General features: G+C 48.3%; 2 protein-coding genes across 13 annotated transcripts; both read right to left on the bottom strand.

Moving 5' to 3' along the window:
• Nucleotides 1-387: 387 nt before the first annotated feature.
• On the bottom strand, nucleotides 388-6,253 carry LOC122379493 (m7GpppX diphosphatase-like). Of its 8 annotated transcripts, none has more exons than XM_043361740.1 (7): nucleotides 6,207-6,253; nucleotides 4,157-4,536; nucleotides 3,577-3,722; nucleotides 3,070-3,294; nucleotides 2,690-2,807; nucleotides 1,501-1,638; nucleotides 388-950 (listed from the first exon to the last, which is right to left on the bottom strand). In XM_043361740.1, the coding sequence occupies exons 2-7, from the start codon at nucleotides 4,488-4,490 to the stop codon at nucleotides 928-930; spliced, it is 984 nt and encodes a 327-aa protein (XP_043217675.1). In that variant the 5' UTR covers nucleotides 4,491-4,536; nucleotides 6,207-6,253; the 3' UTR covers nucleotides 388-927. The 8 variants fall into 8 exon arrangements, with proteins under 8 accessions (XP_043217675.1, XP_043217676.1, XP_043217679.1 ...); XM_043361741.1 differs by having other exon boundaries at nucleotides 6,215-6,253; XM_043361744.1 differs by having other exon boundaries at nucleotides 6,222-6,253.
• A 1,232-nt stretch (nucleotides 6,254-7,485) lies between these two features.
• On the bottom strand, nucleotides 7,486-9,920 carry LOC122379495 (serine/threonine-protein phosphatase PGAM5, mitochondrial-like). Of its 5 annotated transcripts, none has more exons than XM_043361751.1 (2): nucleotides 9,893-9,920; nucleotides 7,486-8,811 (listed from the first exon to the last, which is right to left on the bottom strand). In XM_043361751.1, the coding sequence occupies exon 2, from the start codon at nucleotides 8,760-8,762 to the stop codon at nucleotides 7,845-7,847; it is 918 nt and encodes a 305-aa protein (XP_043217686.1). In that variant the 5' UTR covers nucleotides 8,763-8,811; nucleotides 9,893-9,920; the 3' UTR covers nucleotides 7,486-7,844. The 5 variants fall into 5 exon arrangements, with proteins under 5 accessions (XP_043217686.1, XP_043217687.1, XP_043217682.1 ...); XM_043361752.1 differs by lacking the exon at nucleotides 9,893-9,920 and adding an exon at nucleotides 9,334-9,402; XM_043361747.1 differs by lacking the exon at nucleotides 9,893-9,920 and adding an exon at nucleotides 9,229-9,304.
• Nucleotides 9,921-10,141: the final 221 nt, after the last annotated feature.

Below are 10,141 nucleotides of genomic sequence, written 5' to 3'. Positions count from 1 at the left end.
TCCGCCAACCCACCAAAGGTCAGCTCATGGACCCAGCAAAGGTCGGCCATCGATACACATCCCACGGATTGGACAGAGTTCATTTTGTTCACCTAATAAACTGTCCGTCAGACCACTCGATCCAATTTCGTTTCTCTGGTCAGTATGGCCCCAATCATCCCCTTTAGAGTAACTGTTCTCCTCTGCTATCCAGACGTATTGAAACAGCATAGAGCCTGTCTAACTACATAACTCTCTCACCAACTGTCATCTCTCCAGCTGTTCCTTCGTATATCTATAACCCAAACCGAGCGTGACATGCGGCCGGTTCACAATAACCGTGATGCCGAAATGTGTTGACGAACAGCAGTGTTGCATCGGACTTCTCGCTTCAGCAAACTTCGCATGTAATAAAAACATGAAAATGTATTTCAAAGAGATAATGCCTGTAAATGACGTCACGTCTTTTAAAACCACCCGGAATATCTTTCTTTAAAAAATGGCATGAAACGTGAAAATAAAGGACACCTCAAAAGATGGCACGCGTTAGACGCGGCATGTAGGCCGGTAGGGGACGATGGCAAGATGGGACCGCCTGGCAACGATACCGACGGAGTTTTGAGCGACCTGTGTCAGTACCAGGGGAGGTTGATCTTGACATGAGCTGAGCACGCCTAAAGCTCGCAAGAGAGGGTCCCAGGCCCGTGGTCCTCTGGCAGATACTCCAGGGCCGGGTCCTCCAGTGAAAGATGCCGCCAAGAACAACAGCGAGATCGGCAGTGGGTGGTTCACACACGTACAGCCACGCGGACGGCCGGCCCCGCGCCGGTATCCGTTTGTATAAAACACGTCACCGAGCAGGAGCTGCCCCTCGGTTTGGGGCGCCGCAGGGGACGGCTGTGCTGAGCGGAGGCAGCGCTGGCCGCCTGATACTGCGCCGGCCGGCGGTCACTCTGCCGACACTCCGTCCGCTGGGGAGACGGAGGGAGGGAACAGCGTCAGAGCAGCGGGGGTGAGGGGGCGGGGGGGGGGAGATAGACCAGACAAGAACACAGACAGACACACTTATACACATTCGACATCATTTTGCATATCAGGATGGTGTTTCGACATTACGGTAAAAAAGCACATTGCTACAGGAACGCAACATGGAACGCGGCCGAACGACCACAACCACATATCACGAAATAAACTTGGGTGATTACACGCATACACACGCATCACAAGACACAGTATTACTGTTGCCTGTACAGTGTATAGTATACATACAGTCGCGCACGATTACTCAGACAACACGGCGAGGGACGCACGTGTTGACACTATGCTACACAAATAGGCATCATGGCAAATGACTGGTTAAGAGCACAAATACCACGAAGAGGAGCAAAAGTCGATTCAGTCAGTACTACCAGAAAATCTACATCGCAGAGTAAAATTCACGTAAAAGAAATATCTGAAGCGGTGTAACTATGTAATTAAGTGAACCGACACAGTGCTGAGGAGACGGAGGGGCACACTCACTGGCGCGTCGCAGCTTGTCGGCCAGCGGGTCGCTGCGCGGCAGGTAGTACGTCAGCGTGGCGCGCTGGTAGTAGTCCGGCACCAACTCCAGGTTGTTGATCACCGTCGACAGGAAGTGCGCCTTTCCCACGTGCGTGCCTGCCGGCCCGGGCCAGGTTGGAGGTCAGGTGTTAGCTGCAGCTTCACCTTCAACTGTCAATGACAGCTATCAATGAGAGGCGAGCTGATGGTGGGGGCACAGAGTCGCCGTCCCCGCTCACCACTCTGGATGTAAAGTAACACGCGATTTTGACGTGCGACGGAGAATGACGCACACAAGAACACAGCGAACAAAGAACTCAAAGACGACTTTGATACAGCTTTCACGTAACTGTTGCCTGCCAATACTTATGTCATTGCTTTGGGTAGACCTGCAATGTCTATGCCAGCTGATAAATTCCCATCAATGAATGGTTGTCTCCACCGCGCCGGTAAATGGGCACCACTGTGACGGCTGAGAACCCGACTTTCCAAACAGGCCACATAAAAGGACCACTGCTCACCCCTGTCGACTCACGCCACACAACAAAGCAGGACCGGGAGGCACCACAATGTAACGGGTATTTTCGCTGTGGACAGACTAGCGTGGTATGTATATACCTATACGACTGCTACATTACAAAAATTGTCCCAGGGTACAGGACTTTTTTTAGAATACATCGTCCGTTCTTTGAAACCAGCGTTCATTTAATGAGGACCCTCCATTTAACTGTTTGTCTCAATTTGTTTCGCCGGCGCCTCAGTCCAATTTCGCTTCCCGATGATTCCCGTTGCTGCCGGTCCTCCGTAAACAGGTTAGGTCGCAGGTGGCTCACGCGCCGCTCGATTGAGCTCCGCGTCGGACAAACAAGGCACTGAGGCGGCTGAAACGGCCGGTACTCGGCGCCGGGCAGGGCTGGGTGGGCGACAGTAGCCATCTATCAGGGACCGCACAGGTCGGCCGATGTCAGGAGGAAGGAGCTACTAGAAACGGTGTAGGAACTGGGGTGCTGGGGTCAACCGCTCCACGGTCCCTCCCGTAACATCACCGCCCCACCATCTGCACAACGAACTATAGTGGTAGTCCGCCGCCGCCGGAGCTAGCCCGGGTCATTAGCACAGGAGTAACCCGCGCCACACGACAGAGGCGCCCTGCACGCCGGCCACTCACCGGGCGCATCGAACTGGACCGATGTGAAGTGCACATGCAGGTGGTAGTAGGACGGCTGGTAGTGGAAGTACACCCGCAGTTCGGACGCCGGCACGCCGTACTTCTTCTCAATAGCCTCCTGGGGAGAGGAGAGAGAAGGGGGCGGTCAGCAGCTGCCCTCGGCCGGGCTGTGCAGCGCCCACAGATATCCAACATGGCCAGTCGGTACCACTGGAAAGACGGAATTACTCGACTTACTCTACCTAAACTATCAGCAATCACGGACAATACCTCTCGCTGTCTCAGAGGCTTATGTAAAAGATTGACAGATTATCTGTGCTACCCTCAGCTCAGCACTCGCCCGTCAGCTCGCCATCCCTCCCCCTCCCCCCCCCACTCACACAGCCCCTGTCGCGAATGTTGCGCAGCAGCGGCAGGTGGTCGGCCGTCAGGTCGCGGATGGAGCGCAGGCCGCGCCGGTGCACCAGCGCCTGCAGGTACAGAGACTCGAGCGACTCGCCGTCCCACTTGAGGTCGGGCACCAGCACGAAGCCCGTCTCTGGGTCGGCGTCCTCGCAGACGATCCGTTCCTGCTCGCTGCGGTGCTCCAGGATGTTGTACACCCACTGGGAGAGCGGCACGACAACGTCAGACCAGACCACGCAGTATGTCGAGAGCTTAGCATGCCAGCGCATGCACACATATATACACACAAATTGCAAACATAATACCTGCCAATAAAAATAGGGAGCAGACATTAGTAACATATTAGTAGCTCTACCAAAAAGGTAAATAGCAATTCATGAATGACAAAATGATTATGTATAGGTTACAAAATGGTGTAAAGAGACATCTTCAGCCCATGGCAGCATTACCATTACAAAAAACATATGGCATATATTCCTCACCTGGACATTGAATGCAGATTCTTTGAGATGCTCCAGAAGCACATCTTTGTACAGCTGTGGTGTTTCATTGACAATTATTGACTCCTTGGCACTAAACTTGGCTATATGTTTACTGGTCGCCGGATGAATGATGGTAACTTTCACACCTGGAAAGTATGTTCTGGTCTTCATACTGAATCATACTGTGCTGTGTTTGCAGCCTTTCTGATCCAGGGTTAACTGACCTTCATCAGGAACTTATGCACTCAGTTTACAATTTTACATCTGCCCTTATTTTTAGGTAAACAGCATGCATAGGGATTTTTATTCACGATCGATGGCAACACAAGTCAAATTCCTCGATCGTGAATAACACTCAATCATGTCTGATCATTTACAAATGCATAGGGATATCTGAATTATTATGATTGAGAATTAATAAAAATCAATGGGCAATCAGCAAAACTTTATGAACAGCTTACAGCTCAGTCAAATAAATGGATCAGGAAGACTGAAAATCTTATTGAGCTAAGGTTCTATGATTGCATCAAATCTCAAATAAAACCTATCCTCAGTGGTACTTCAGATGACAGCTACTTACCATTCAGCTCCTGCTGAGGGAATCCAGTGTAGCTTCCATAGATATCATTATGGAATGTCTGCTTCAGGGTAGTATCAGACTCCAAGATCTTCTTGCCACACTCCTCAGTGAAGGCAGATTTCTCCAGGAATACAACGGCAGGGTCTGTGCTACCATCCACAGTGGCTTTCAATGCCAGTGTTTTTCTGACTGGGTCTTCCTTTAGAACCTCACCAAACTTGAACTTTGCGAAGTCTTTCAAGTCAAGGTGAATATCAGTATCACCTGCATTGTTGGAATCTTCAGTTTTGGCCCTCTTGGCCTCAGGCTCATGATGATCTGCATCAGAACTCATTTTTAAATTCAGATGCTGTATGTTCACAAAACTGTCAGTCTAATTCCTGAAAGAAATTCAGCATGATTAATAAAGACAGAAAGGCTTACCATTGATAAGATCTGGGATTTTAGCTGAAATGCTAATAAAAGAGTAGGTACTTTTTAAATCAGAACGGGTATAAAGAACTCATCCTTAGCAGGGTAACCAGTGTCACTGCCATTAAATTAAGCTGCACTTAAACACAAGTAACCTAATGGGTTATGAGTCTCATGATCGACAAGAATGATTTAAATAATATACCTATCTATGGTTTGCATTGAGATAGCCTTCAGCCTTGGGACTTTGATTATGACTTGCTAAGAATAATTAGGGGCAAATGTCATGCACATTACAGAAGAGAACAAAAGAACACAGGCAGTAAAACACTTAGGTATGTTGTTTGTACTTTGAAGCAGGCATTAATTCAAGTCTAACAACACATTTTTAAATTAAGTTATACCTTTTCAGCAAAACAATTATACTTCTAACACAAAATTGCCTCTAAATTTATTCATGGGTTCAGACTCATGGGTTCCAGAATCCAGAATAGCTTATAACAAATGGTGCCCTTAAATAATATATCTCATGTAATCAGAAACAAAATTAAATACATAGAGATGAAACCCAGTCAATTCTCTGCATTATTATTTAAGAAAAAATATTGGTGAGCTAATTTAGGATTGAATGCAACAAAACTGATACGTAAATGTAAACTAAACTAGGCATCTTAGGGATGTTGTGCACTGTGCAAACAAACAGGGAATCTGAATCTTCAAATATCAGGTCAATTGCCATATCAGGTCAAGTTGTGCAAAGGCGGCGGAACGGGCCGGGGGGGGGGGCACCGTGCCCCCCTTTGATTTTGGCATTTTAACATTAGCCCTATGGGTGTTGCATGGAAAGAATGAGACCAAAAGTCGGCAGTGCCCCCCTTAATTGAAGGTGTTCTGCCGCTACTGAAGTTGTGTCCCTTCAATATCATCACCTTATGGCAGTGGAATCTGAAAACAGGGCGCCGGAGGGCATTTTTAGTTAATGATTATTAGGATATTCTCCACCACCTGGTGCCTTTTACAGGCAAATTGTCACAAATTAGGTCAAGCAAATTTCAAGATCCTTGATCAAATCGCCCCAGGCACCCTGTTTTCAGATTCCAGCCTTATGGATTCGGTAAGTGGGTACTCTCTTGGCAGACGTCGCCCTTCCTGCCATATCTACATCTCACGTGCTGTGCGCCGCAACTGTCTTTTCACAGTTAAATCAAAACATAATCTAACCTGACCTAACCCTACCTACAACCTACATCCTACAACCTACAAACCTACAGCCAACCCTACTACAACTAGGCATGGCAGCACGGGCAACGTCTGCTAAGAGAATACTGGTAAGTGTGCAAGAGTTTTGAAAGAGTTTCAAGCAGAATCAGGTAGATTTGGGGTTCAGTTGGATATGGTTTTCATTTCTTGAAATATTCGCATGCCAACAAGGACCACAGCTCAACCACAGCTGTAAAGAATAAAAAATAACGCAGCATTGCCAATTGCGGCGCAGAACGTTAGGTCCCTGTGCGCAATATACCTTTTTAGTCCAAAACATTACAAAAACCAATGTTAACCAATAAGATCGTTTGCATCCAATGAACCATTACTTTCACACAATATGTACGTATTTACTATCATTTAGATTTTAGGATACCCTCTCACCGCCCACCGGCCGTAATTTTGCGCTCGTTTGTTTACATCAAGGTCACAAATTTACGCTACAAAACCACTGCATTTTCACCGGACTTATAAGTATGCAAGCTTCATTATGGTTTTGCAAACTGTGGTGTAACCCATTTCACAAATTTTCATTTACACAAGGCCATATTCAACATAAATATTGATAATAAATGCTTATAGTGACCACACAAAACAAATGGCAATGCTCCACTATGACTAGGGCGGAGTTCAACAAAGCGCGCTATGTCCTTTGCCATCCCTCAAATCTCAATCTTTTCTCACTACTCACAAATCCTAATCCGCAAGTCAAACCCCTGGGCCCTTGGTTCGGATCACCTTTTGCAAGGCGTGGTGGTCTGTTCCTCGAAACGGGCTCTGTCTCGGTATGGATGATAGCGGCAGCCGGCGCCACTACCCAAACCAGTGTCACTCTACCCGCTACCCACTTCTCTCCACTCTTCGCAACTTTCCCGTAACCCCCTTACCTATTCTTAAAATCCTTCTAACCCTGCTCTGAATTGATCTCAATGGACATAAAAAGTCTAACCCAGCAAAATAAACAAGCAAAAAAAAAAAAAAAACATCGCCTGCAGCGTGCTTTCCCAGATAGCAGGCACTCGAACGGCTGGAGGCATGGATTCTAACTTACGGCGGGTCCGCTGGGTACTCGGCCAATCACCACCTCCACCCATAATCCTGTCATAAATGCACAAATGCTGTGTAGGGCCTCAAAAGATCTTTGTTGACAAATGTGAGACCACTAGCGATAGTCACAGGGTGCTGTATGATCTGGGGAACCGACGCTGTGAGGACCTACCAATGACTGATCACTGAACTCCGAAGTATGGCAAACACGGCTATCGGTCTGCGTCATATAGATCCTTACCAATGATAAAGCTTTGAGCCTTCGAGAACCACTCAAATGCGTTTATACTTCAAACGGAGTCACTCAGAGCAAAATCGATCGAGGCACCCCGGCACCATGAGTCCATAAGCATCGCACCAGAGTACCCCCTGGTAATGAAAATGATGACTCGATAAAGCTGGTACAATATCCTTGACACTGGTAGGCTAGTTCAAGTTGCAAGTGATAAGCGTCGGATTTGAGAATGAATTATTAGATGTCCCACTGTCGTTACTTCTTCCAACGCATAACACTGAGACCACATGACTCACTGCAACAAAATGGCGTGTTTGAACGTAGAACTGATATGAAAATTTGTCAAGCAAACGTAATCCACGAACAATTGTAGAAAATACTTAGAGATGTATTGATACAGGATTGATTATTCATACCACCATCAAGCCAAACAATGCACTGACAGACAAAATAAGGAAATGTTCGTGTGAAGAGGTCGTGAAAGACACCAAACGCCAAGTTATGTGGTATGAAAGGTAGACAGCGTCATTCCCCATTCACAATTTAATCAAAATCCTATTCCTGTCATCCATACATGTTAGGCAGTAGCAAACGTCCGTCTTTGTGTACACTTGCGCCACGGTGTTCGCTGAGGCTGTACGGTGCGGCTGCGGCCTACCCGCTTCTCCAAGTCCGTGGCTCGGACCGGGTCCCGCCGTGAGCGGTCGAACGCGCCGGACTGCTGCCCACCGGTCACGTGGTGGTCATCGCCTCGGGCGGCATGAATCCGGCGTCGCCCATGAAGTCCAGTTTGACCCTGCCGTTGGGCAGCACGGTGAGCCAAGTGAGGCTGGCGTGCCGCAGGCTGAACCGCAGCCACGCCTCGGGCGGCAGCTGCAGCGCCCGGCACACGAAGTAGCGGATCACGTTGGCGTGGCACACGACGATCTCGTACGAGTCGCGCTCCTGATCGGGCGCGGCGCGGTGCACGAACCGCCGGAACGCCGCCTCGATACGCGGCCCGTCCTCGTAGAACCGGCGCGGCCCCGGCTGCCAGTGGCGCAGCCGCGGCTCCGGCGGGATCGGCGCGCCCTCGCGCAGTAGGTCCGAGGTGGAGACGGGCGGCGCCGCCTCGGCCAGCTCCCGGTGGATGATGTCCGAGGTCTCCAGCGCGCGCGACATGCTCGAGCGGATGATGGCCGTGTAGGGCAGGCCCAGCCGGCGCAGCTGGGCGCCCGTCAGCGCCGCCTGCTGCCGGCCCAGCTCGGTCAGCACGCGCTGCTCGTCGGTGGCACCGTCCAGCTGGTACTGGCCGTGCCGAATCAGAATGAGGTGGCGGCGTGCCTTGGCCTTGGCCTTGCTCAGCGATTCCTGATAAGGAGCATGATCCTTCAGCTCAGCCTCGCTCAACCCCTTGGGTGGCTCAACCAGAGAGGTTGGAGCACGCTGGTCCCAGTTAGAGTCCCACTTAGTGGTGGGCTGAGCAATACCACCACTGAAGCGGTCTGGGGCACTGTACGAAACCAGAGGCAGGGCATCATCAGACCGGCCAGGCTCTGTGGGTAAGGCAGGCTTTTGCCCTGGCTTCAACAGAAGCACCGCCGAGCCACCGCCAAGAGCACCCAGGCCCACCAGCACCAGTCGTGGCACACGTGCCCCAGCTGATGCCATTTTTGTGAACTAGCTATCAGCAGGGCACTAATATCAGCAGTCACGCAGGCTGAAAAAGCAAGATATGATCAAAGTTACAATTGTAAGCAGTGTTACAGAGACAGACGGGCAGGCACCTAAGTAGCCAAGCGGGAAGCAGGGCAACACACACAAAAGTCAATTTGCATTACGACAGCAAAATATAGAAGCCTTGAATAAATTCATAAATCCAGCGGGATGAATAATTTTTTCTTCTTCTTCGAGCCTCGATCTATAATTTCCAATATTGAATGAAAACAGCTACCTATGTCAATGTACCAGTACAAACAAGTACAGAAGGACGATAGCAAAGACAGAAAATGCTCATTTATAACAAGGTCAAGTGACCAATGCTGTAGTAGCGTAATTAAAATCTTTGAACGGGATATAGTGGTCCATGGTCCATTCCAATAAGCATACAGATCAATTTCATAAAACAAAAACATACAAGATAAAGGGCGAAAATATATTGAGTGCTCGCGAGGGAACACAAAAATATTATTATTACCACAAAAAAAAATACTAAGGCCATCTATAAGAAATATCTACTTACATTACGAAATAGATATTTTTGATGACGTATTAAGTAAAGCAATCTTTTCAAGTTTTTTTCTCATTTTGCTTTGTAAATTATATTTTTTTATGGCAAACATATACTTTTAGCTTTGCTATGATGCTTTTATTAAAAGATAATAAATAAAAGTTTTGAATAAATATTTGGAAAATATTGTTGATGGGTTCCTATGACGCAATTCTTTATCTTAAGAAATGTTATATTACATTCAGGGAATTGCGCATTTGTTACAAATGTGAATTACCCTTGGAAACCAGGGTTACCAAAGCTTGGGATTTGTCCCAAGATCTTGGGATATTGAACCCGACCTTGGGACCTTGGGATTCAACAGCAAACCTTGGGATTTGTCCCGAGCTTACGACTCCCGCTAATTTTAGCACATTTTTTAATCATTGGAAAAAGGAAAAGTATTAATAAAGACCAAACAAAGGAATCAGGAACACATCTAACACAACTTAATTGTTTTTTTTTTTGTAAACCGTCTTTTTTGGACGAACACAACCGAGCGTTCTTTCGTTTGGTTTCACTGTACAGTCACCAGCACTTGCTACCCATCACCCCCGGACGGCGGGGGAGCAAGTTACCACCGCCCTTGCGAGACTAGCGCCGCCATGCGCCAAGAAGTGGAAACACCACGTGACTGAGGCCACGTGAGGGCAGGGTCACGTGATGGAGGGGCGGAGCATAGTAGCTTTTGCGCCCGACACTAACTGAAATGCGGCGCTGTGATTGGGCGCCTTAGCATGCAAGGCCTCGTCTAACATGTTAACTGGGGGGGCCAAACCCC

The sequence above is a fragment of the Amphibalanus amphitrite genome, unplaced genomic scaffold (assembly GCF_019059575.1).
Source record: "Amphibalanus amphitrite isolate SeventyFive unplaced genomic scaffold, NRLGWU_Aamphi_draft 000079F_arrow, whole genome shotgun sequence".
NCBI lineage: Eukaryota > Metazoa > Arthropoda > Thecostraca > Balanomorpha > Balanidae > Amphibalanus > Amphibalanus amphitrite.
Note: the sequence above shows the minus strand (reverse complement) of the source record. Positions and strands in the feature narration are given on the sequence as shown.